We start from the raw sequence: 27,952 nt of genomic DNA, 5'->3' as shown, positions 1-27,952 counted from the left end.
ACATTTTTTTTCTTGTCGTCTGCAATGTTTTATATTTTGTGGTTATTGCTGGAAAGAAACCTGAATTGTTTGTGCAATATGCACTTAAATAGTGAGAATTTAACAGTTGTATGGGAGTATTAGGTACGTAAGTCTATCTTCACTGACACAGAATATCATTTTATAGAATTTTTCGGTTATTTGCGAGTTTTCAATTTTGATTTGGTTGTTTCCGTATTGAATTTTTGGTTAGGTTAGCTACATTTAACATGCTGTTAAATCGTATAAATGGTTGGTTATGGTTTAATGATTTGCTACATTTAAAATAAATACTTGCCTGCATTATTATTATTTTATTTTTTTTAGATAATCAGTACTCTAAAATTCATTTTTTTTTGTTTTTAAAAAATGCCTACTCAAGGAAATTTCTTTCAAAGTTCAGTAAACCTCCTTTAATTTTCACAGATAGTTAATCTTAATAAATTTTCACGGGGTAATTGTTCCTTATTACCTACACAGTTGTTTTTTTTAACATATGATACAAAGCTGTATTGTTACCATAATATATTTGATTTTAAAATGACTCACAAATGATACCTACTTTGATTGATTGGTTAATTTATCAATTGATACGCTTGTGAATGGGCTTCTGCCCGGTTTTGTTCTACGAGGTACATGATGTTAATTCAGTATGTTACAAGATATGGTTATGGGTGACATTACTATCACGAATATAATTCTAATGTCTGTCAAGAATGTCACATTTTGATTTGTGTCATACTTAAAGTATATATTTTTTTAACAACAATGACATAGGTATGTATGCATGTTACTTTGAGGTTCATAATATATTTTTTGGTAATAGCTAAAATAAACTTGATACTTTCATTATTACTATTTTTTTGTCAAATATTAAAATATTGTTTTTGTAAATATTTATATCTTGAAGTGGCAGCGTTTGAAACTATTCAAAATCTTCTCCTGAAAAATACAGTTTTTGGGTTATGGTGTTGTATTTAATGAGCAATATATTTAAAAAATAGTTTGATAAATTATTTTTCTGTAGAATTTTATTCTTTTTTATTTATAAAAATTTATTATTATATTGCCTAACCATGTTAAATCTTGAATTCCTCGTTAAGTCTGAAATAGTCAGGTTGTGTGATGGGTTGATGCAGAGTCATTTTTCAGTTAATATTGGATTTTAAAAAATTGTGTTAGTGTAGGGCAGGGTTAATCTTGAGGGCCTTAAGTAGGCCTACCTTCTGTCCATAAATATACTGGATAAAATATGGCAATATTATAACTCTTAATTAATTTCTAGTTCACAACTATAGATTAAATCGCTTGCACTTTATACTTGCATATCACAAGATACAGAGTTTACTTGAGACCTTACAACTTTTACTGCAGACTTATATAGAAAGGTAAATCCAGAAGTTTATCTTTAACGGAATGCATGTTTATCTCAATTAGTGCAGTGTATAGTCACAGTCGTGAATCATTTTTGCTCGTTTGGCATTTAATTTGTCTTGTGTATGTGGAGAAAAACCTGTGTGTCTGTTTAAAACTCAAATTTTTTAATGAGAAACATTATATAAGAGTTCAAAGTTAGTATTCTTTGTCCTGCCAAGATATTCAGTTATTCTCCAATGATTCATTAGGTGTGATCAGTCATGTGGTGGTTCTAATTCAGCTAAAAAAAATTATATATATACACTGTACCTTCAAGTTTATCATATATATATGTGTGTGTGTTGATAAACTTGAAGGTACAGTTAACGTAGCGATCAATCGCCACCTAAATAAACACTTCTCCCCCCTCCCCTTTTTTTCATCATGGAATTTAGAATATAAAAACAGGAGCAATAACAAAAATAATAATTCCTCCAGTTTACATATGACCTATTGGTTCAATTTTTTTTTTGTTAAAATGTATTTTACCATTTTGGTACTGTTGTAATTTTTTATTTTTAAATTTTATTTATATTATATAAAATTATAACTCAATCAGTGACTTTTGCCTCTGTTACAAGTGCGTTTTAAAAGGCTGTTATTCCTCGAAACCTCAGACACCCCACTGAACCACCCAGAACCTCTGGTTGCTTATCTCGGCAGCCGGGACACCACTGGTGGGCTGTCAATCTTTAGTTCCGTTGCCATGGAAACTGGATTGAAAATGAACAATATTTATCAGTAATGATGTGCAAATATTTGTTAGTGATATGATTTTTGAAAATTCCTGAATTCATATCCATTCATGATTTCATTAAGAAATTTTTCAATTAAACAGAAATATTTGTTCTACGTGAATATTTGAGTGCCTAATGAATGTACATATAGTTGAAATAAATTATTATTTTAGTTGTAATTCAGTAAACTGTTCTGTTAGAAGCCAAACAGAATTTGTTGTAATATAGGGCATCCTTAATGATAAGACAACCTGATTAGTGGAAAAAGACAAACACTGTACAAAAGTATATGTTTTGTATAGACAACTTAAAATGACTTCAACATGTGTCGTAAAGTGTACCTTTAATTTTATTCTCATGAAATTTAAATTCTTCAGGAAGGATGTTAGAGATGCTATATTGCATTGTTTATCTTTATGAGCATAAGTAGACGTAGACGTAAGTGAAAGACTGCCCATATATGTATACTTGTAGTGGGTTATCAATGTGTTCACACAATTACTTATTTATAGTAAAAAAAATTGTTTTTAAATTTTATTTTTGTTTCCACTGAGGGATACCATTATTAGGTATTTGTGAGTAGGAAGTTACTTCATTAAAGATTTAAAAAGCAATATCTATAAATTAAAGATTAATAAACAAATATTTTTTTTTAATTTTAAAGATTTATCAAAAAAATATTTTGACTTACAGAATGTTTATAATACTATCCCTTTGGAGTTCTAAACAAACAACAAACAAACAAACAAACAAACAATTGTTTACAAATGTTCAGATAAAATATGGTTTACTACTATTATGTTCTGCACATGTCTTCATTTATTAAAGACACAACTCTTAACATTGTAGGTTCCCTTTCACAAACATGGCTACAGTTCAACTGTCACATACATAATACCAACCAGACAACACAACTATCTTAACCCAGATAATGCCAACCTTGTCATACAAAATATCTTAACATAAATACATAACATATTGTTCCCCTTAACTTAATACACTACAAAATCATTTAGTCTGTTTGGTAATCGTGTTACTCACTTTGAAGTTCTAAGTGTCTCATTATCTTGTTGCAGATGACAGCCATTTCCCATCCTGGATACCATGGGCCAAAAAAATCTATATGTGTATTCTTTGCCACGGTTTTGTTTCTGCAATCCAAGAAACGTCTTTTACTTTTGGGGGGTTTGCTCGTTGCTGCTGACATTCTACACATTGTCCAACAATTGCTTCAATGTCGGTGTGCATCTTAGGCCACCACATGTATCTGCGGGCTAACGCCTTGGACCTGACAACTCCATCATGTGCTGCATGCACTACCTGTAACAAATGTGTCCTTAAAGATGGTGGAATAATCACACGGTTCCCCCACAAGATAGCAACCCTTGTAGACAGACAATTTTTCTTTACGACGAACATATGGACGAAGATCTTCTGCAACATCTCCCTCTGGCCAACCCATACAAGTGTTTTGCTGCAGCATCTTATCCCGCACACCACACACGAGGCGATCTCGTAACATCTCTCGAGATCTGGGAAATTACAATGTACAGATGATCGCCGCAGCTCTGCCACATACTGCGAGATCGACTCGCCATCCCCTTGGTCCCTTCTATGAGACTTGAATGTCTCGACAATTTCACTAGGTTTCGGCTCAAAATGGTTTGTCAGCAGGGCAAGACGTCAGCGATCGCTACTTCCAGAGTTTATTTCGGCGCTATTAACGAAGTCACTAAATTGTACAATTCGGTGCCACATACTGTAAAAAAAATCACTTGTTTTTCCTCATCCTTCGTTATGTGGTTAGCCACAAAATAAAACTGTAGGCGCGCTCTGAATATGTTCGCCACGTGTCTCGTCCCGGGATGAATTCGCCAAAGAATTGAAAAAGCGCCATGTTTTCGATCATCCCTTAACCGCACAATCGTCGTTTACACATACTGCAAGCATCGCGTCTGTACCGGTTTACCTCGTCGCCATTATTATGTTCTGCACATTTCTTCATTTATTAAAGACACAACTCTTAACATATTAGGTTCCCTTTCACAAACATGGCTACAGTTCAACTATCACATACATAATACCACCCAGACAACACAACTATCTTAACCCAGATAATGCCACCTTATCATACAAAATATCTTAACCTAAATACATAAAACTACAAAATTATTTTCAGCATATACAGCAGTTCTTTTTCATACAGTTCTCAGATGATGATGATAGTTCCAAACAGTGTAACTGCTCTTGTTGGGTGGTTACATGGAGATTGCGTAAGGTCCATCTAGGCATTTTCACGTAACTTTCGGCCCACACGGTACACAGCCGTGCAGATGTATGGCTGGGAGGTTGGCAATAGAGCACCGCCTGGTTGGTGTTGGATCCTAGTGGTAGAATAGTAGTCAGTGTAGCCATTCTTCAATCTCGAGGGATCAGCGGCTCATATGTACTGATGAGACATGAGTGGCCATCTCCAGTGCCATATGTTAAAATAAAACACAGACAACACCTTTAGATGTTGGCCAAACAGAAACCTAGTCGTAGACTCCAGCAACGAGGCATGGCATCCATAGATAAGCCGCCATTACATTCTGTGTCATAGTAACAACCCATATACTTAGCTGCATTTTATGAGAAATAAGTATAAATTTGTGCATATCAATTGAAAAGAACAAACTACTTATACTCAGTGATAAGAACTTATATCATTGATAGGTACTTTCAAAAAAAATAAAGTAAATATTTGTATTTAAGACATTGTGTATTCTATCATGATGAGGGCATACCGATGTTACGTTTTGAATTATTGGTGGGAATAGTGGGCGCCACCACGTGAGTGGGCACGTGGACCCGGCTAGAGGGAACACAAAGACACGTGACTCAATTAAGTTGGTTTTATTTACTTCTACGTTACACGTCCTCATACAATCCTTCCTTGATACTGTTAAAAACGCCCGAGGCACGAATCGGTTTAGTTGAGGAGACGGACCACACACGTGGCCGCCTCAAGCTTTTACGTAGAACACAGTTGGTTAAAAACTCCTGAGAGTATAGAAATTACTAATTAAAACAGTCCCACCGACCGAGAGAGGCCCCGAGGATGGAAAGAAAACGTTTTGAATTATTTAAATGAACAGAACTACTTATCGGTGAGACAACGGTGATGTCCTCGGGGTGTCTGCAGAGACGTCCGCTCTCGGCCGGATGTAGGAGGAGACTGGGGGGTGACAAGGGCTTGCGGCAGGAAACATGTCGCCCTTCGCGCCCAACACAATTACCGTTAACATCTTAGCTATTGCGTGCCCCGGGTTATTATAGAAAATAACATGAACTCTTTATAAAATTACCAGATACACATCCACGACCAGACCGTCTGTAATTATTACTTATGTGGTAAATTAGTTTGAATAAAGTTATATGTTAGTTCCGTCGTCGCTCGCTAGGGAGTGTCCTTGTCCGTGCTTGCACGTATTTTATTACAAAATATATATTAATAAAACAAAAGACACTCACTTACTGACTTTTCGTGACACTATTTTAGGGGCGAAAAGAAAAGGTTACAATATTATTAAATACATATAGGGGTGCGGCGCACTGCAGCTAAGCGCCCTCTTGCGGTAGTTCCTGGCGCGCAGTTTAAATGCTCACACGACTACGTACGTTATGGTTCAAATGCCGGGTAGGAAAGGTGTGGGAAAGGGAACGGAGGATGATCAGGCTCATGGGGCGAAGCCCCGGCTGACGTCAATGAGTTTAAGTTATTTTGTTATCTTTTATGTTTGTGATTTATTTTTATAATTTTGGTAATCTACAAAACATCTAAGAAAATAATGTTGATTTTTTTTTTTTCTTAAGTGCTCGGTTCACTCCCATGCTAGCCGAATGGCGGGATAGGGATTTACAGGTTAAACTTAAATGCACGCGATTCCGTCAGTTATTGCAATAGAAAACTAAAACAGACACCAAATTGTAGATATTATAAGCATATAGGTTCTTACGAAAAAAATTTAATTTAATTTAAATTTTTAAGTTTGATATTGTAAAATTAAGTTTTAATTTTGTCACAATTATCAGTCAGTATGTTCTTACCCCCTAAATCATCTCGTAGCAATGTTGGTCATATCTCAATCTCACGAAAAGTCCTTGGCGATGGCAATGTATCTGGTTAAATATACAAGCAACACCGAATTTTTTAAATGTATATTGTGGCAGCGCCTGATCTATAGGCTGCAACGCACGCTGGTAATATGATGTGCTCCACCGGCGGCGGACAAGCGATAAGGGCCACGTTGAATGAGAGAAGGAACGGCCTTGTTGCCACTTCGCCTATCTCCCCCTCACCCACCCCTTATCATCAGCTGTCACGCAAAAGGCTATGAAACAGTAAACCCACACTTAAGTGATTTTGTTCCTCGGTTCAATTCTCCAGTTGCTACGCTACAGCCATGGGAAGAAATTGGTGTAAGTGTTCCAAGATCTCGCCACCTTCATCTCACCGTAGAAAGTCCATGAAAAATTGAATGAAGCTTCTGCTAGCATCTAAACGTCAAAGTAAATGGTATGTATTTATATGATTCAATAATTATTTTAAGAAAATTTAATTGTAACCTTTTTACAGCTGGTTAAGTAAGATGACGCAATGTTGTAATCAGCATAACAAAAGCGTAACGCTTACAGTGTAACTATCAGCAGTGTCGTACTCGAAGGAGGACAGGGGAACGGGGCTCAGGAGTGAGGTGCTCAATGAAATTTTTGCATTATAGCACACTCGCTTAATTGAATACTTGCGCATTTGTCTACTTGCTCACTTGCATACTTGCACACAATCCACACATTCGTAGACATTATTATTCCCTTATCACTTACATATATTGATACATCACCTGTAACGCGCATAGCGGACACTCGTCCATATGATTTTTATGGGTTTTACGGCTAGAGTATGCTTTTGAAATCAACACAGTCAGTACAGTATATAATTCTGTAGTGAACAACCGGCTTAGGGCTAAAGATTTCCAACGGGAAATGAATATATATTTCATTCGTAAAATGTTTTTATTGGCCTTATAGGTTGTGTATGGTACATGCAGCCTTACAAGAAATGCAATACACATTTTAAAGTTTTATTATTTTGCCTGCCTAAAAATTCAGCAAGCCTTTTTAAAAGATTGCAGGCAATACAGTTTAAATGTGCAACATGAAATGACCACTATGCGATATTCCCCAGTATTATTTCAGGTGACCGTAGCTGAAGTCGCTATGTACCTTTGGAAGGAATTTGGATCAGAATTTCGGGTGTGCCATGAATTTAGTTAAAATTGTATAATTTTTTTTAATATAATTTCTTTGTCCATCCGCCCCGGACTGGCAGACATGAAGAGCGAGCGTTGAAAAGCAACAATTTCACAAGAAACTATCTAAGCTTAATTATTGCAAAAAATGTGATGAAACTATTTAAACTATCAAAAAACCTATGGACTTCTAACTATGGATCAGAGATTTGGAAATAAATTTTAGGCATTAGTAATAAAGATTCTGCCGGCTTTCGCGGCCATTGTCTTGCATTTATTGGCCAATAAATTTAAGCATTAGTGTTCCTAAGATTAGGTAGTTGATACGCCGAGCCCTAACAAACCCGCCGGCACACGGGAACCTGTAAAATAAAATAAGGTATCAAAGTTTTTAAAACTAGTCAGTGCTGAAATTAATGGAGTTGAAATATTGGATGTTTTAAAATGAAGATTACTAAGTAGGATATTAATACATTGTTATCAGTTAAACAATTTCTTACTTACAAGAGAATGTAATACTATCAACATGCCAATGACTACAATTATAATACGCACAATGTTATTATGTTGCTCTTTTTATAACATGGTTGTATTGGATTCGAACAACAGGAAAAAATTATTTTTCTTTACAAACTATATTTACGAAATTGAGGTAATTCGACAGGCCCTTGAAAATAATTTTGATATGGTAGCCATTGATTAGGCCTACGTTAAACAAAGTTAATTGTAAGTTAATTTAGATTGCTCATGAGACTGGAATATATATATAAAAGTTACATTTAAGTTTATGTAGTGAAGTGGTCACTTAACTGCAAATAAGTTTATTTTCTCCCATAATCTTCAGTATAATTTGCGCCGAACTTCTTTGCGGGCGAATTTTCGCGATATTGTGCATTACCACATCAAAGAACTTCTGACTCAATGTCCAGTCGTTATCTTGGTAATAGTCTGCTTACAGCCGAGCTGTTAGCAATTGAAGCTACGGTGAACAGTGCTTTTCTGAGGGCCATTGAGTGAGCAACTAGATGGATGAGTCGTTGTGACATTGCTTGGACAGTTATTAGTAGCAGCGATTTAAATTAAAGGAGAGAAGTGTGATTTCGTCAAGGTAAAATATCTTTGAACAATCTGACAATAAATTAATTACATCATATAAATAATCTATACTAAAATTTAAAAACAACTTTGCCCATAACTTCTTTAAATATTTCATTCTTAAATAGTCAAGTATTGAAAAAATATTTTCCGTACCTAAAAATGTATTGTGTCTATTTATTCAGTAAAAATATTTGGAATTTTTTTTAATGGTAAGATTTGAGCAATACTCAGAAATTTTGCGAGCGAAGCTGCGGGTTATTAGCTAGTAAAATATATACCTATTATTCATTTTAGGCTCAATGAAAACCAGTAGTCAAGAGATGTGGAAGTTTGACTACCCTGAGATGTGTCTTGCATTAGCTAGCGTGATTCTCACGTAAAAATTGATCAAACTAGTAGTAATTGTTTAAAATTGTTTGAGCGATCAAAACAATAATCTATACTAATATTATAAAACTGAAGAGTTTGTTTGTTTGTTTGTTTGTTTGTTTGAATGCTGGTCCGATTTGAAAAATTGGCTATATTATATATTATCAATAACATTAGGGATCCTTACTAAAAGTCCAATAAGGTAACCCAAGGTGTAAAATAATGACCCAAAAAAATCCTTACACGGCGTGCGCTGCAAAACCTATTGATTATAGAAAAAAAAACAATGTACTACCTCTTTGCAGAACATATAATTGTCTTCAAAAAATATCGCGTAACTATATGTCTAACTATTGTAGTTATCTCACAATTAGTGTTTTCTTTTATTTTTTTAAATAATTAAAATGCTGTCACTTCAAAAACTCTTTATTGTGTACCTTGGTATTAATCCTTATCAAAATAAATTGCTGCATATTCAAGACGAATTCAATACCTTTCTAGAACTTTTTGAATTATTCAATTCGGACGTTTCATTCAAAAGATATCGCGATATTTAAAATGTAAGTATTAGTGTTGTAGCCAAATAAGTATTAAGTATTGCATGCGCATGTATGATGTGGTGGGCGGTCATGAGGGGCGAGGGGGCGGTAGTCTCTGCGAGGTACATTCCGCGCGGCTCACTCGCGCGGTCGGCTCCTTGCGGAACGGTTGTGCTTAACGAACAACATTTTTTGTAATACTTCTAGACGAAATTTTTTTTGTTTGTTTACTTTTTTAATTATCTTTAGGGTTTGATTTTGGCGTATTAGGCGATATCTCATCATCGTATAATACTTTAATTAGAATTTGTAGTATTTAATTATCTTTAGGGTATTGTTTTTTATTTTGTAGTATTAGGCCATAATATACTTATAATACTTTCTAGATATAATAAGTTTTGTTTTAGTTTAGTTATTTTTGTGAATTACAGTGTCTAATTAGACACATAAATTAGATTTTGATGTATTTTAGGGTAATTCGTCTACCGTGTCTCATTGTAAAATAATTACTATTTTTTAAGTAATAATTAATAGCTCATAAGTTTTGATTATGTAAATTATTTATTTAGTAAGTTTTGCTTTTGTTAATGTCCATTGGGAAATTACAATTTAAATTGTTTTTTTTTTATAGATAAAGAAATGCCCAGAAAGAGACCCCAACTTTCACGACAGTCTGCCACTGCAAAACGACTGCGACTCATGCGCAGCAAAAAGACAGAGGATGAACAAAGGCAGAGGTTGGCTACTCAACGAGCAATCGCTGAACGAAACCGCGCTAGAGAAACAAGCGTTGAACGAACGCAACGGGAATCAAGTGCTGAACGTTCTCAACGTTTGGCCTCACAAAATTCCCGATCAATAGCAAACCGTGAACGGGAAACAAGCAATGAACGTTCACAACGTTTGGCCTCACAGAATTCCTGAACGTCAGCGAATAGGGAACGGGAATCAAGTGTTGAACGTTCCCACCAATTAGGTCAACAAAATGCAAGATCAGCAATGAACAGAACTCGCAGACAGCACAATTTATTGAATTCTGCTTTTGCTTATGACTTTAACTTTGACTATGCTGTGCTAAATGATGTCGATATTGGTAGAATGGATACAATATGCAATCAATGTCAAGCAAAGAAATGGAAGACTGAAGCTCCTGGTTTGTGTTGTGCTGGTGGAAAAATAAATATACCAAAAATCCCTGAACCAACATCAGTTTTAAAGGACCTGATATCAGGATCACACCCTTCATCAAAACATTTCTTAAATCATTCAAGGCAATATAATACACTTTTTCAGATGACTTCATTTGGTGCCAAAGAAATTCGAGAGGGGAACTTTATGCCCACATTTAAAGTGCAGGGACAAGTTTATCATTTAATTGGTAACTTACGGCCGGATGAAGGTGCACAACCAGAGTTTTTGCAAATATATTTTGTTTCTCATGCAGATCAGGTATCTTTGCGTTCTAATTTAAATCCGACCTTACAAATTGAACTTATTGATGCGCTTCAAAAATATCTTCAAGAAAATAATACATATATTCAAAGTTTTAAATACAATCTCGAAAATAGAACAGTGAGTGATTTAAAACTCATAATTCATGCTGATGTAAAACCTGTCAACGATCATCGAGGTCGGTATAATGTGTCAATGGTAGATAAAGTAGCTGTTCTTTTGATAGACGAGGATAAAGGTCCCCGAGATATTGTGTTGAATGCGAGAGATGGTCAACTTCAACGAGTTTCTGAGCTTTACAGATCTTACAACCCACTTCAATATCCTTTATTGTTTCCATCTGGCAATGACGGGTATTGCATAAACATTCCACAACAAAATAGTGCTGCTAGATCTAAAACTGTATCATGTATGCGGTTTTATGCCTTTAGATTCATGGTGAGAATAGGTGATTTCAACAGCTTACATTAATTTAAAGGATTATTTAATCAATATTGTGTCGATATGGCGGAAAAAATGATATCTGAGAGGCTTGATTTCATAAAAAGAAATTGAGGGCTGAAGAATACATACATTTAAGAGATGCTGTGACCAATGATGGCAGTGTAGACGCTTCTAATATTGGTCAGCGTGTTATATTGCCATCATCATTTACAGGATCTCCAAGATACATGAACGAAAAAAGTCAAGATGCCATGACATATGTCAGACAGTTTGGAAGACCAGATCTCTTTGTTACATTCACATGTAATCCTGAATGGACAGAAATAAAAAATGACTTATTACCCTCCCAAAAATCATACGATCGGCATGATTTGGTTTCTAGGGTATTCCATTTAAAACTAAAGAAAATGATAGACCTATTGACACAAAAACATATATTGGACCAACTCAAGCTTTTGTTTACAGCGTTGAATGGCAAAAAAAGAGGTTTACCTCACGCCCAACCGGATTCCATAGATGAAATAATATCGGCTGAAATACCAGACAAACAGCAAGATACCGTACTTCATAATATCGTCACAAAAAACATGATTCATGGTCCCTGTGGATTTCATAACCCTACGTCACCATGTATGAAAGAAGGCATATGTTCTAAAAAGTATCCTAGGCATTTTATTTCTGAAACACAAACTGGTGATGATGGTTACCCAACCTACAGGCGAAGGTCTCCAGATAATGGTGGAAACAGTGGAAACATGGGTATTGTTCGTGTCAAAGGAACAGATATGATAATGTAAGCTGTTGAAATCACCTATTCTTACCATGAATCTAAAGGCATAAAACTGCATACATTACAGTTTTAGATCTAGCAGCACTATTTTGTTGTGGAATGTTTATGTAATACCCGTCATTGCCAGATGGAAACAATAAGAGATATTGAAGTGGGTCGTAAGATCTGTGAAGCTCAGAAACTCGTTGAAGTTGACCATCTCTCGCATTCAACACAATATCTCGGGGACCTTTATCCTCGTCTATCAAAAGAACAGCTACTTCGTCTACCATTGACACATTATACCGACCTCGATGATCGTTGACAGGTTTTACATCAGCATGAATTATGAGTTTTAAATCACTCACTGGTCTATTTTCGAGATTGTATTTAAAACTTTGAATATATGTATTATTTTCTTGAAGATATTTTTGAAGCGCATCGATAAGTTCAATTTGTAAGGTCGGATTTAAATTAGAACGCAAAGATACCTGATCTGCATATTTGCAAAAACTCTGGTTGTGCACCTTCATCCGGCCGTAAGTTACCGATTAAATGATAACCTTGTCCCTGCACTTTAAATGTGGGCATAAAGTTCCCCTCTCGAATTTCTTTGGCACCAAATGAAGTCATCTGAAAAAGTGTATTATATTGCCTTGAATGATTTAAGAAATGTTTTGATGAAGGGTGTGATCCTGATATCAGGTCCTTTAAAACTGATGTTGGTTCAGGGATTTTTGGTATATTTATTTTTCCACCAGCACAACACAAACCAGGAGCTTCAGTCTTCCATTTCTTTGCTTGACATTGATTGCATATTTTATCCATTCTACCAGTATTGACATCATTTAGCACAGCATAGTCAGAGTTAAAGTCATAAGCAAAAGCAGAATTCAATAAATTGTGCTGTCTGCGAGTTATATTCATTGCTGATCTTGCATTTTGTTGACCTAATTGGTGGGAACGTTCAACACTTGATTCCCGTTCCCTATTCGCTGACGTTCAGGAATTCTGTGAGGCCAAACGTTGTGAACGTTCATTGCTTGTTCAGGATAAATATTAATTTTCATTAGTTATCAACTGATCCTCAAATTAATATTAAGAATCTCCTGTTGCTTGTAAATGTGTATTTTGTTTCAAAAATCATTTCCCTTTTTCATATATTAATTAATCGCACACATATATATTTAGAATATTTATTTCCTATTATTTTTAACTGATAATAATGTATGCTTTATGGGACTTACTCAAGTTAAACATGGATATTGATTATTTACTACATAGCTTCACAAAATTAGTGGGTAATGTTTATTTATTGAGTTGCTACCGTATAGTACGGTTTTGAAATGAACTCAAAACTAGAGAGTAAAGTAAGGACGACTGCAGTACTTGTGCAATTAATTAATCACAGTTCTGGCCTTATTTGTATCACTGTGCATTGTGTTCAGGAAAATTCCAGTATTTCTTATACTGACCCCACTTCCAGCCTCCCGATCCCGAAGTAACTACAGCGACACAGGTAGAAGATTTATCTTGACTCTGAAGTGCAGACCGATTCAGGCCTCTTACAATTCCTAGAAAACAACTTAAAACTATTACCTACCACAATTATTCTATTTTTAAGGAAGCTGTAACTGGATTTTTTGTAATATGAGACTAAATCAAATTCTGTGATTTAATTTAGGTTTTGTAATCAGTGAAATGTATGATGTTTAAAAAATTGAAACATTTATCACGGTAAATCTTTATATTTACTTACTTAAATTTGTGTAACATTACAACACTGACAAGCGTTTATATGTTTGGAATGCCAATTTTTTACTTAGCATAAAGCTAAGGGTAATTAATACATCATATTTGATATAAATAGTAGACAAATCAATTGTGATACTTCAGATAATCACAAACCAAAATCGCACCATGGAGAAATATATTTTTTTTTTTACTATCTGCATTGTAACTCTACAAGTTTACCTGGGAAACTAAATATTGCTTGAGTTTCATCGAATATAACAAAATCATCATACATCTTTGGTGTGGTCGTACATAGACCTTTCAGGGGTTTCCCCCCTTTTCTCTGTTGACCCGGCGCTCTTAGCCATAAGGCCCTGTCGCCCCGGGCCCCCACGGGCGTGGATATGGATGCGACATATACGCAATCGGAAAAGCCGCTAGAGCTCCGGCTATGCACAGAGGCTGAGGAACCCTTCCCAGCATGTCCACCACCTCGGCCCCTGCTCGCTCAGCTCACCTCAGCCCCTGGAGCAGCACTGCTGGCGCCCACATCACACTGGGACCCCTCAATCACCCAGTGGAGGCCGTCCCGGTGTTGTCTCGCTTATCCGACATAAACGGGTCAGCAGAAAGTCCAATATTTAAAATGTCGAATTAATAGGGAATTGCTAATAAAAACATTATAAACGTAAAAATTTGCTAATGTTTTAAACATTTCAAACCTAATAAACATTTTTACAACCAAAAAAATTAACAAAAAAAATCTGGCTGAATAATAAATTGCAGTACTTAGAGTCGGGATCAACAAAAATTATTATGACATAAATTGTCGTTAATGTTTCCGATAGAATAGTTTTTATTTTGTGAGATGTCGGATAATACGAAATGTTGGATAAGAAAAGGTCTGATGAACGTGACACTACGGTATTTGATTATTTGTGTATAATTCAGACATATTCATTTAGTAAGAAAATGAAAGTAGGTAATGAAAATAAATGTGCTTTGGAGCATTATTTATTTAATACCTAAATTATTTAGATAAATACTGAATTGTTTACATGGAATTATTTTAATATAAAGCAGTGTTTACATTTACAGTAGTCGAATGTCAAGTTTCCTTTCGAATGACTGTTTAAAACGGGGAGGTTCATCACAGCAATGAAGGAAATATTTTTGTGTCCAATATAAGTTATAAGCTGAGGCTCCTTATTGTAAGGATCTCAAGGCAATCGCTATCTACACATATCTTGGGTGAAAAATATTGGGTCAAGTAAGGTATTGCATTAAATGTTCTGGACATTTATAACCCGGAACCACGAGATGAAAATAAACGGTAGAAAAAATGCTAAACTGTCGTTTATTATTAATTATGCTTGCGTTTTGTAACATATTATCCCAGCCTAATCAAAACCCGAGTCAATAGGCCTCAAAGATATAAATTTTTTATTGGTAACAAAGTATTAACCTGGATTAGTATATATTGCACTGAAGAATTTCTAATTGTCACACAACATATTCTTTTCAATTCAAACAAACGGTTTTTTTTTTTTTGCTGAATGTATCAAATATTTATTGTAAAACAGATTGGAAGATGATATCAGGAAACTAAAAAAAATTTATGTTAACTTATCAAAATATTGTTTGCCAAAATCGAAACCATTGAAATAAATATACAGTAAAACCTTTTTGTTGCGACCCCATTTATTGCGACCACCTCTCTATTACAACCCGATTTCGAGGAACCGTGAAAAAATTGCCGAAAATCCGAAGATAAACAGACAGAAAATAAGTTTCTTGTGGTGAGTAACGTGTTGCTGCGTTTCTCTTGCCGAGTGCTTCCTGTCGACCGCTGTCAGCGCTTAACAACCCCCATTCCACGTCCCTTTGTCGGCAGGGTGCAGATAAAGGTTTTTGTGGCAACGTGTTTACGTTTAGCTTATTGCGAGTGTCTAGTGTGGTACGCAGTTAAGGCAAAGCTACCTGCTGGATTTCTCTTGATTTTGATTACTATCGGTTGACAATACACAGCGACCGACTGGATGCACGCCCGCCTCGACTTGTTTTAACTGCCGCAGCGATGTTTATTTTGACAGCTCAAGCAATTAATTTTTCCCGTGGGTTGATAGAAAAAGGTCGCTTCACCCAGCATAAAAAAAAAGGCTACGCCACTTATTCCCCGCGCAGGAAACACACTGGCTGCCGTCTGTCTACCCCGCATTTATCTTTCTTCTAACATTCCACGTTCTCCTCTCGCGCGAGCAATAACTAGGGCCACGATTATATGGTGAATCGCGAAATCGCGAAATTTTCCGCGAATTTATATGGAAAATGCGAAAAAAGCGATTTTTAAGAAAAACCGCTAAATAACACCGAAATTACACAATACAAGTCTCTTATATTTTAATGTGAAAAGCTTAATAGTCAAGACTTGCCCGGGTCCTGGTTGATAAGCTGGAAAAATTTCCTGCCTTGCATTTCTACATGCTTCCTCTAATCAGCTTTAGGGCGCCGTCTGGTCAGCGTGTGTGTTAGTGAAGCGGGATGATAAGATCGACGCTCAATGGTAGTTCTAGCGCGGTAAAACCTCTAAGTGCAAGGCTTCTGAACTGGCGCGCAGTCATCTCGTTCCCGTCAGATAACAGTGAAATTTGAGCGGTGACCATAACATTATATGGCGGAAAAATAAAGATAAAGGTGTAATGCATTTCCCTATGATACTTTCAAGAAATTTGTAACGGGTTTTTTACACCTAAAACTTCGAAAACATGTCTTTTAGCCATTTTATCTCAAAAGAACCATTAACAAATTCTTAAATGCTTTTCGTAAACAGACTCCAGTCGGATATATAGTATAGTTTGGAAATTGCGTAGGTTTTTCGTGGCTGTGCGCGGCACACGACTGTAGTTGCCATGCGTCACGCGCCGAGAATGTTGTCCGGCAGGAAGGGCGAGTATAGTTCATTTGCGGCAAAAATGAATACTTTTACGGCCCTGCTAAATTTTTCCATTAAATAAATTTTGAAGTTTCAGTGATTTTCCTTCAGAAATAATGTTGTGTAACTAACAAACAATTTGTATCAAAACAATTAACGGTAAATGGCTGTCGCGGGGGCCCTTAAAAATTTTTCATTTTACCAGAACTGGACTATACAAACCTGGCTTTAGTCGCACACAGTTTGGTGAAGGTGAGGAAGGATGTTGACAGTTTCACATGCCAAAGGACGTTGAAGTAGGAGGGGGAGAGAGACACGATGGTTTGTATGCCTGGGAGGGATGAACCTTGAAGTCTAGACAAGGGAAGGAGAGGTAAGCCGTATGACGTCATGCATCCGCCGCCTGTGCTGCCGCCAGCCTGTCTAGACGATATTCCCGCGCTCCCACTTACGTTGCACAAGCTACTGCTGCCGTATTTTTAAAGGAAATGTCCCATTATTTTTTTGTTATTCTCACATGAACATTATTGGAAATATTAAAGCCGACACAAAAAATACGCTGTGTGTTAAAGTTAACAGATTTTAATAATCTTTCATTTTGTTTTGTTTTAAATTTTTTTTCTTCTGATTTTCACATTTTGGTCAAAATGTCCAATTTTTTGACGGTTCTCGAGAATGTATTCGTAAAATCACTGCTTCGTTAAATCCGGGGTTCGTGACATCGGGGTTCTAGTGTATTTAACAACGGCAAGCAAGAAATCGTACATGTAATCTAACCAGTAAAAATAAACTGTCTATTGACATATTTTCTTTAGAGGTGGCCTGTAGGGCGACGGACTTGTCATGAAGGTTTAAAGCACAGCCGTCTAGCATTGTGAGTGACAGCATCCTGCCATTGTATGGCTGGTTTCTTAGCGAGTAGCGGTTTGGGAAAAGGGGTTGGGGGGGGGGGGTTGAAATCAACTGAAAATTTCGGAAAACATCTATTACGACCCCCCCTCTATTCCGACCCTATTCCTGGGAACCGTGAGGGGTCGTTTCAGAGAGGTTTGACTGTATATGTCCTTTATAGAAATAACTTTAAACTGAGCATTCACAAAAAAATAATTGTTTTAATTCTTGACTCACTATAATAGGATTTTGCCCTTAGTTCTGTTCTTTGTTTTAATTTTATTTGAATATAATTTTGTAGGTAATATTCTATTTAACTTTTCCTTAATCGTACCAGGCTGCCTTTCCCACCAGCCGGCCAAATGGTCCACGGACTGCTATTCAATATATCCATGGTTAAACCAGCATGCAAATAGCACACGCCGCCAATTGGGGCCCATTCGGAAGCAGAAGGCACTGCCTAGCTGCCCTCGGATAGCTAGCAGAGCGACCACGGAACCGCCTGTCTTCGGTAGCCCATAGCCCTTGGTGCGAGCGTCACGTGTCAGATAACGCATGGCAACACCGCGTTGTAATTATCGTGTCCCCCCTGCTTCTACCCGGACGAAAGCTGCACCCGGGGAGAATATATGTCTGTGATAACGAGTGTTCAACTGATCGCGACTACTAGCGCTCTCCAGCGGGACAGAATCACAACCGTGACCTTGAACCGAGCCCTTAAAAATTATATTTATGGAGTAAAGGTAACCTCATCTAACCGTCTTTATGATGTTTGCAACGTAAAACACGATAAACTCGAATTGTAATTTGGAGGCAGTGGAGATGGCCTGTAAATATTTTCTTAGCGCCCAAACCAGGCGGTCCGAGAGTACATGCCCTCCGCTCCTGGGACAAGACCCCACCCGCCGGATGGAGCCGGCACGCACCGAGGGAGATGCCGGGAAGACGGAGCCTTTCGAAGCCGTGTTCGTGACCGTCAAGACAGAGCTGCCGGTGAGTTTGGACTGTAAACATACAGATGATGTTTTAGTGTTTAGAATGTGTCAGGGTCTTGGTCGTGTAACTTCTCTTTATTCTCCGTCTGCCTGATGAAGCTTGCGGGGGCTTGTGCATTAATTATGTTAGTAGTTGACACACCCAGTCTTAACATAGTTACCATAGTTTTAAATGGCACTTACATACGTATAATTGAATATTATTTGTTAATTCTGTGACTTCTTTAAAACATTGTCTACAATTTATGATTTTATGATTTTCCATTTATTTGGGAGCTTCATAGGTGTTTAATGCAAAGCAATGACTTGTAATTTCGAAGCAAATGTCAGTTAAACTCTTTAAGTGGTGAGAACTTAGAACACAAATGCAGAATTACCACTAACATTCAATTATATATGAAACTCCCATTGAACACAATGTTAAGCCCGGGTGTGTTCAGTACTAGCGCCATTAGTTCAAAGGCTTCAATAAGTGGACAGATTGCACCAATGATAAGAATAGGAAGTTGCCAGACCTTAATAAATAAATGTGGTCAGGGTTTAGCTTCCAATTTTTTGTTTTGTTTTAAGCATTAATTGCTTACTCTGTAAACAAAAAAAGGAATATAAGTTTTTGTTTGAAAGAAAGTGTTATCTGGAAGATTTCAATATGTTAAAACAAATTTTTAAAGAGTATATTTACAAACTAGTTTTGAACAAAATAATTGCGGTTTTTGCTTCAAGCCCAGAAGTCCTGGTGATTGTGGAACCTAAAGTTAATGGACGAGTTACTACAGAACCTCAGTACTAACTTGCAGGTTTTTGCATACCAACTTGGAGCTCGATTTCACAAGTTTTGGTATCTGTACCATTACAGGATGGACAAGTTCTCTCACGAGTTGTGAGCTCAGGAGAGCTGCTACTGCAAGGATCGGGAATGTATAACCCATACGTGCATTTGTAGGTGCTTCAACATTGTGCCAAGGCCTTATAATCACTTTGTACTTGAGTATGAAAGCTTATTCAGGCATTAAAATAATTTATATTGTGTTTGAAGAGTGACTAGGGGTTGATGTTGTGTGTGATGAAGACCAGGTTCCTCACTCGGAAACTTTAAAATAAGTTGTGACCCAACTAAGCACTAATACGTTCTTTTGGAATCAGTTAGTTGAGAGGTAAGATGTCAAACATTTGGAACTGACTCCACTTGTGTTTGAACCATCGATTTTTGAGCACAAACTGGAAAAAAACTTGGTTGGTAAATAAACTTAATAAAATATGTTTTCATTAGTTTAAATTGCACTAAAATATAAAACATAGAAAAATTCTAGTTAAATTTTACATGTTTGTTGTAATTAGTAATTAGAGGTTGGTTTACGTTGAGCTTGTTAAAAACGACAAACATCACAATTCCTCTCTGATCCTGAGTGTTGGACCAAGGTTCTCACTGCGGGTGGGACTGTGACAGGACGAGGACGACGCTGGGACGTGGGTGGCCTGCAGTGCTGCCAACGCGGCGGTGAAGGAGGAGCAGGCCACCCACGCAGGTGTGTGGCAGCTGAGAGCAGCGCTGGTGTGTCCTGTGCCTCGGCTCGTACTGCCCTCCGGAATGTCGACAGTAAATTCCTAAATTCCTACTGAACCAGTGTCTCTTGAAATTACCATCCCCGTATAAGGTTTTTTTGCTCATTTATAAAGAAAAATGGTTACATCTTATGCGTCAATTGTCATTAAACTGATTTACCTGATTACAACTCGAGATGACGGAGTATGTTAGCACAAAAATTAACTTGCAAACAAATACACATAACCTAATTTTATTAGGTTTTGTTTTTACAAACTAATGTCAAATCTCTGATTTGTAAGTTTCCAAAAATTACCTAGTCAATACTCCGTAGTCATTAAATTTATTGTGGCTTACAATTTTTAAGGATTATTTAACCCTCAAATCCAAAATCAATTGTATACGTAGTAGTCTGACACGTATAGCCTTTTAACTCTTGGTGAAATTCTATCTAGTCTGTTAACATGTAGCCTTAGAATAAAATACTTATATTTCATCAACAGAAAGCTTAGTTTTTGTACAGATGTGTAACTGTCTTTCTGTGAAGTACTAACTATAATGAGTTATGAGAATTATTATTATTTGTTACATGACTATCAACAGATAGACACAACACTAATACACTCACTATAAACAAATGCAACACTATTTGACAGGTCAGTAGATAAACAAGAAAAAAGGCAATAAAAAATCTAATACAACAAAGTATCTAATTTTAATACAGTTTTTATTTATAAGGGACCAAATTGTTTGTTAGGATAAACCAACTCAAAAACATTACCTAATTTTTATAAGTAGAGGTCTGATGGTATGTCAGAATTCAGTAGAAGAGGCAGTGGTGCCATGCGGAAGTGGTCATGTATGGGTTATGTGAGCCAGTAGTAAAATAATGTTTGCTCAACATTTAAGTTCCTCTGTCTTTGAAGAGCTGTGCATTGCCGCTCACAGCGGGGTTGGGTGCTGTCATTGTGGCGTCCCTGTTGTTTCTAGCCTCTCCACGATCACGCAGTGCCCCCTCACAATCTCGTGACTGCTGGAGCCATCAGGTAGCAGTGTTGCTGAAGTGCAGTGCAGACAGTGGCGTATCCAGAGGTTTACCTCGGAGGGGGCACTCTAGGATTTCAGAATAGCCAGAGAAAAAAAATGTTATACAATTACTAAATTTGTATTTAATCTGACTTGATGTAAGTTTTAGGACATACACCATTACTAAGAACTTTTTCTGTTGGAGAAAAACTAAAAACTAAAAAATAAAGAAATAAATAAATAAATAAAAACCCCAAAAAGACAAAAAAACACAAAACTAAGCAAAAAATTGCTGTTGTCAACAAGGATACAAACACAACAAAATACTCCGTAACAGGAATATGGTCAACAAAACAAAAAAAAAACAAAGAAAAATGTACTAAGAGATCGAAAAAATACCACAAATGATAACGACACAGAAATATTTTACCCAAAAAAATTCAGCACAGCGGTTGAAACGAAACAAAAACTCGACTAAACGAAAAGACGAAACAAACACAATAGTTCTGTTTTGGTAAAACTATTGTGTTTGTTTCGTCTTTTCGTTTTGTCGTGTTTTTGTCTCGTTTCAACTGTTGTGCTGAATTATTTTGGGTTCAATATATTTTTGTGCTGTCATCATTTGTGGGGGTTTTTTTATCGTTCTATTCTGTTTTGGAAAACTATTGTGTTTGTTTCGTCTTTTCGTTTTGTCGTGTTTTTGTTTCGTTTCAACCGCTGTGCTGAATTTTTTTGGGTTCAATATTTCTGTGTCGTCATCATTTGTGGTTTTTTTTCATTCTCTTAGTACATTTTTTTTTGTTTTTCTTTGTTTTGTTGACCATATTCCTGTTACGGAGTATTTTGTTGTGTTTGTATCCTTGTTGACAACAGCAATTTTTTGCTTAATTTTGTGTTTTTTGTCTTTTTGGGGTTTTTATTTATTTCTTTCTTTATTTTTTATTTTTTCTCCAACAGAAAAAGTTCTTAGCAATGGCATATGTCCAAAAACTTACATCAAGTCATGCACTCCCATTGCACAAATCTTTCAAAGATAATATTTGTATTTAATCTACTCACACTACACATAACATCCAACCACCAGATTTTATGATTCTACAGGAAATTCATTAATTATACTAAAATATTTTATTGGTTTCAGAAACAATAACTTTTGTCGGCAATATTAATGTAGCAGACAACTGGTTTTTTTTTTGGGGGGGGGGGGGGGCACTTGCCCCTGGTCCCCCCCCCCCCCCCCTTGGATCCGCCACTGAGGGCAGATGGTTTGAAACCTACATCTTTAAACTTACACTACAAACTGTTCTTTTGTCTAATGCTTGTGATTGTATCTTTCGTAGGTCACGGAAACAGCAGTGCATATCGGCACTTGGAGGAGGATGAGACACAGCATGCCAAGGCCCTTGGGTTGGATCGCGAGTTGACGCCTCGGTCTGGCTGCTCGCTCAAGCCGGCTTGGTTACAGGCGTGGAGTTTGGGCTTGGAGAAGAAACACCAGGAAGAGAGAGTACCCGCGTCTCACGAGACGCTCGGATCCCCGGCTGCAAACACCACCACCACGGAGAAGTGCTTCGCTTGTTCGCTGTGCTACGCCAAGTTTGCTCGGGAGGATCACCTGAGCATTCACATGAGAACACACAGTAGTGAGAAGCTATTCCCTTGTTTGATATGTTCAGCCAAGTTCAGGGTAAGGAGTTTCCTCAATGATCATGTTAAAACGCACACCAGCGCAAAGTTGTTCTCATGTTCCACATGTTCAGCACAGTTCAATGTGAAGAGTTACCTGAATGAGCACATCAAAACACACGCTGGTGAGAAACTGTTTGCGTGTTCAGAATGTTCTGCTAAGTTCACTACACTGATTGGGCTTAATGTCCACATGAGAACCCACACTGGTTGAAACGCGTCTCACGTGAGTTGGGCATGTGAATCGCCATGACTCGCAACTGCTTGGTTTACCCTGACAGGAAGAAAATTACAGGTAAATTATTAATATATTTCATACCGAACCTTACAAGCTATGTGATATACGTGGATGGCGTTTACATTTACTATGGCCATAATAATTTTAGTTCTAGATTTTTTTTTTTAAACTCTGGGGTTGTCCACTGTTCACTGTGCATTTTGTGGTATTTAAGTTAGGAGATTCCGGCATCACGTTGTACCGGGAAATTTGTACAAGACTATTTATTATGTATTTAAAGTATAATAAAATTACTATTTTAGTGATAATATTTTGTTTAATCTTACTGAAACCTTGAAATATTGTTTTTTTTTTTTTTTTTTTTTTTTTGTTTTAAGGTGGAATTATGTGTTCAACTACTTTTAGTAAAGTTTCATATTATTTTCATGAATAATTCTCCTTGCATAGCATCTTGAGATGGTCTGACATGGTATGGCTGTTACCTAGGTAGCACTAAGTTGAAAAGTTTAATTTTGTTTTTGAATTTTTGAATGTACACCTATTTTGCTTGAGGTAAATTTTTCGGTTGTTGTAAAAATAGTTTATTTGTGCAATGTATGTAATAGACATCGTAATGTGGCATGAAGGTGTATATGTTAGACAAAAATAGTATTTAAAAATCCTGAAATTATCTGCGTTGTGTGTTATAAACACTTAAACTATGAACATTGAAAATCGCAGTTTAGTCTACAGGTTAAAGTCAGTTAGTTGTCCATGTTGGATGTCACAACGAAATAATATATGTAGAATCTGTTGATGATTACAAGTTTTAGAGCATTATTTGCACGATTAGAAGATAAGGAATTTTAAGTAAAGATGTTAAACATAATTTTGTGTAACTAGAATTGTTTTCTGGTGTGTATTAAAATGTGATATCAGATTTACAATAGAAGTACCTTCAGTAAGAAATTACTACAGAGTGGTGGTTCCATTGGCTAAGCTAGCATGATAGAAGTAGTGTACCCACTTTTATCACATAATAGTCGCTCTCGTGTAATCGTCGCACCCATATTTTAGGGCATCAAAATTTGGATAAAAAAAAACTCTCGCGTAAACATCACATTATGTTTTTGGTTCCGCTATTAGATTCAGAGCGCTTTGTGTGGATATTTTTTTCCATATGAAACAATTTATTTTGAAATAGAAATCTAATATTTATTCGGACATTACCTCTTACTTTTTAATTAACTGAAATACGAAGTTGTCTGATGTGTAAATTTTCTTGTAAAGACTTTTTAAACATTATAACCTTCATCTGTTCCTCTGTGTCGCCGCGGTGTACCGCTTACAAAAATTTAGCCAGCACTTGTAATCATTAATATTTAGTTATGTTGTTTGCCGTATAGAGCGCGCAAACGTAGTTGAATATCAATATCTCGCAATATCTATAGTTGAATATCTATCAATTGCCAAGTTAACTACATATGATGGCCCGTACTCTTTCGTGGTGTGTACTACGATAGTTACACGTTCGTTCGGCTTAGATTTGGATCACAGAATTTTGTTTTTTTAATTAAATTTGAAGAAAGGTTTTTGTTGCATGACGTATTAATTTAAATTGTTTGGCGTGCTCTTTTATACTTAACTTTTTAAATAAACGTACTTTCCATGAATGGGTTTTGTTTTTGTTTTTATAAATAACTTTATCTAACAAAAAAAACTTATTCCGCATAATCGTCGCACCCCTACTTTTCAAACTTGATTTTAGAATAAAATGTGCTACGATTATGCGAGAAAACACAGTAATTTTTCAGACCAAAAGTGCATGAGAAGGATCACTTGAGACAAAATCATGTAGCTTTAGTAAGCTAAGCTGTGATGTCTGTTTGAACTGTTCTTTCAAGGCTGCAGACTGAACACTTTTCATTTTTCTCAGTAACTTTTCAACAGCTTCTGGAAAAATTCCTTTTGTTAGAACTTCCAATGAAATTTGAAGCTTCTGAAGCTTTGAATAGAGGAGGTGGGCAGTTGGGTAGGAGGATCCCTCCAAAAAGTTTGTGTCAACAAAGCAGGCACAATTTTCAGTGACAAACACACACTGAGCTTTAAGGGCTTGTATCTCAGTTTCAGGCAGTCCCTTTATGAATTTTACACTGGCATTATTTTCTTCACTCAATTTATTGTTCAAAGAAGCTAACAACAACGTTATGCAGGTGATCAGCCAGGTAGAAAACAGCATGAAACCACGTGTACCATCGTGTCACAATGGGCAATGGAAACATCTTCATGTTATCTTTTCCATTCTTGTCCCTCAAAAAGTTGAGGTAGGCATGCCGTCTCTTTCGTGTGTTCAAAAAAGCATTTTTTTACCTTGATCACAAAGAGGTTTAAATCCTCCAAACTGTTCTGCCAGATCTGCCCTACCAGATTGGTTTTATGTGCCCAGCACTGCACGTGGTACACATGTTCACAAAATATACTGACGTCGACCGGGGCTACGCCCTCCATGAGCCCGATGTGCCTCATGCAGTCGCCATCCCTCTCCTCCCACCACCACCCTCGATTTCAAACCTCCCGCCCTGTGTGCAGGTGTGTGTGTGTGTGCGTGAGGCTGCCGACAAGAGGCGAGAGTCGAGTCTGTGCCACGAACCCTTTTGTTTTATCATTCAATTTTAATGTTTACGTAATTGCTACCTGTCTTTTCTTTAAATAATATTCCCTACAGATAATGTTTGCAGTGCTAGTGGTAAGGACGGCACAGCGCCCCATGCGGCAGGCAGTGGAACTACCCGCAACCAGTTTGAACCATAATCCCAATTAAAATAATTAATACTCAACATAAATAATTAAGGAAACCTTGGTATAATTTTATTATAGTATTTTTAGTGTATTTGTTTTAGTTAAATAAGTGGTAATAAATAACAGGAGAGACTAACGGTAAATCCAGCGCTTTTCTGGCCGCCATGCTGCCCTGGCCTCTTGAGTTGCTTCTGTTCGTCACCCGGGGTAGGACGCTTGGTGAGCATCGTGCAACTTCATATTTTTTTTCAATCAACTGATCTCTTAACATCCGCCGGACTTTTCATAATTCTTAAAACCTTTTTGAATCTGCGAGGCCTACTCCGGGTGGCCGACTCGTTTTAATAAATATTTAAGTTCATTTCGAACATTTAACCACGAACCACGTCCTAAACTCACGAGGCCAGGCCACGAGGTGACCTGGTCAGCCTGTAAACTGATTCTTTCCCGCCGTTGGCGCTTTTAACAGTTTCATTGAGGGAATGTAGATGAAGCGCAATTGGAGACGTGTTGTAACGTTGCTGGAATAAAAGGAGTACGTCGAACTTGTGATTTTTAGTCGAGTGACCACGTGTCCCTGCTCCTGAACCTCGAGGCGTGTGGGACGCCTTAAGAGCCCACTGGAGCGATATCGTGTGCTAAGGGAACGGGGCCTAGCCCTACACGGGCCCGTCACGCCCTGAAGGGAGTCTCCGCCGGGTCCACGTGCCCACATCACGTGGTGGCGCCCACTCCGACATTTCATTTGTTCGTTCCCTTACATCCCTAGTACGACAATACCTTTCAAAGTGCTTGCAGATCTGGTCATAGGTATATCTAGCACCGTCAGTTACATATGCAACTATGTTTTCTTCTTTGATTTCATACTTGGTGCATATGTCAATCATAGCTTTCGAGCAGTTGACAGCATTAGCAGCTTCAAGTACATATGATGCTCCAAGTAAAATGCTATGTTCTGCCCCTGGTTGCAATATCTGGAAAAGAATATTGAACACACAGTTATTTGCTTTATCTGTGGTTTCATCTGCCATATTACGACTTTCTGGTCTGCCACTTTTTCTCTGATCTCTGCCTCTTTCTTATCCCTTAAAAGAGGAATATATTTTTTTCTTACCCAGTCTGCACTAGGTATATCACCAGCACCACTGACATGTTTTGCTACCCATTCCCTAAGTTTGCAGTTGTCCAGTTTCTCAACAGGAATTCCAGCCGCAGTAAATGTTTCAACTGTTTCCAGTACAAATTCATCTTTTTGTTCCTTGGCTCGTTTTAGCACTGGCCCTGCCTCATCAATTGAAAGCTGCCGTTTTGAAGTTTGTTGCCTTTGCTTCCCACTTTTGTGTCTCTCTGACTGAATGTGTTTGTTTAATGTATCTTTCCTTTCAAACTCTAAACGACAGTCGCAAAATTTACACATCAGTATTTTACTACCACTCACATAAAACCCTTCTTTTAAAAATTCTGCTGCACGTGCAGCCACTGTTGGTTTATTTTTAGGCATTTTTTAGTTTGTTACACAATGTTGCTACCTTTTCCTAAGACAGTAACGCAGAAAAAAAAAAATCCACAGAAACTTAACGAACGTAAAAAGTTTTAAAATGTAATGAAAATATAATTCAATTTATGTTGCAGCACGGTAAATACGCCACGGACGCTGTAAAATGCATTTTTTTTAGGCTGAGTCTGCTGCCACTTGAGTCCGAGTCGGACATCACTGCTGCCACTCCGGTATGACGTCACTGCTCTCTCATTGGTTACACAAAATATGTTACAAATACTCGAGTGGCAGCAGCATACAATTGAAATAAGATGCTGACACTTCAATAATTCAATAGCGGACTAGTTAAAAACAATTCTCATTATTATAAATATATTATCTCAGTCACAAAGATGTAATAAAAACTAATAATATTTACATATTTATAGTTAAAATATTGTGAATTCGATTAAAAAAAAAGTATTTACTTTGCAAAGCTACATAAATGCTGTAGTTAAA

At 36.9% G+C, this 27,952-nt stretch overlaps 1 protein-coding gene across 5 annotated transcripts; it reads left to right on the top strand.

The window, feature by feature from the left end:
• Positions 1-27,700, top strand: LOC134528463 (oocyte zinc finger protein XlCOF8.4-like). 5 transcript variants are annotated; one of them, XM_063362107.1, is made up of 5 exons: positions 1-123; positions 10,100-10,205; positions 18,536-18,683; positions 20,133-20,211; positions 22,595-27,694. In XM_063362107.1, the coding sequence occupies exons 1-5, from the start codon at positions 111-113 to the stop codon at positions 23,152-23,154; spliced, it is 906 nt and encodes a 301-aa protein (XP_063218177.1). In that variant the 5' UTR covers positions 1-110; the 3' UTR covers positions 23,155-27,694. The 5 variants fall into 5 exon arrangements, with proteins under 5 accessions (XP_063218177.1, XP_063218180.1, XP_063218179.1 ...); XM_063362110.1 differs by having other exon boundaries at positions 28-123; positions 20,133-20,282; positions 22,595-27,697; XM_063362108.1 differs by lacking the exon at positions 1-123 and adding an exon at positions 6,601-6,729.
• Positions 27,701-27,952: the final 252 nt, after the last annotated feature.

The sequence above is a fragment of the Bacillus rossius genome, chromosome 1, assembly GCF_032445375.1.
Source record: "Bacillus rossius redtenbacheri isolate Brsri chromosome 1, Brsri_v3, whole genome shotgun sequence".
NCBI lineage: Eukaryota > Metazoa > Arthropoda > Insecta > Phasmatodea > Bacillidae > Bacillus > Bacillus rossius.
Note: the sequence above shows the minus strand (reverse complement) of the source record. Positions and strands in the feature narration are given on the sequence as shown.

Bases quoted from the DNA above. Each gene is read 5' to 3' on its own strand.
- LOC134528463 (XM_063362106.1), top strand. From the start codon at position 18,320: ATGTCTGTGATAACGAGTGTTCAACTGATCGCGACTACTAGCGCTCTC. The intron at 18,434-18,535 runs GTAACCTCATCT...ATATTTTCTTAG, and splicing joins ATTATATTTATGGAGTAAAG to CGCCCAAACCAGGCGGTCCG. The intron at 18,684-20,132 runs GTGAGTTTGGAC...GGACTGTGACAG, and splicing joins CCGTCAAGACAGAGCTGCCG to GACGAGGACGACGCTGGGAC.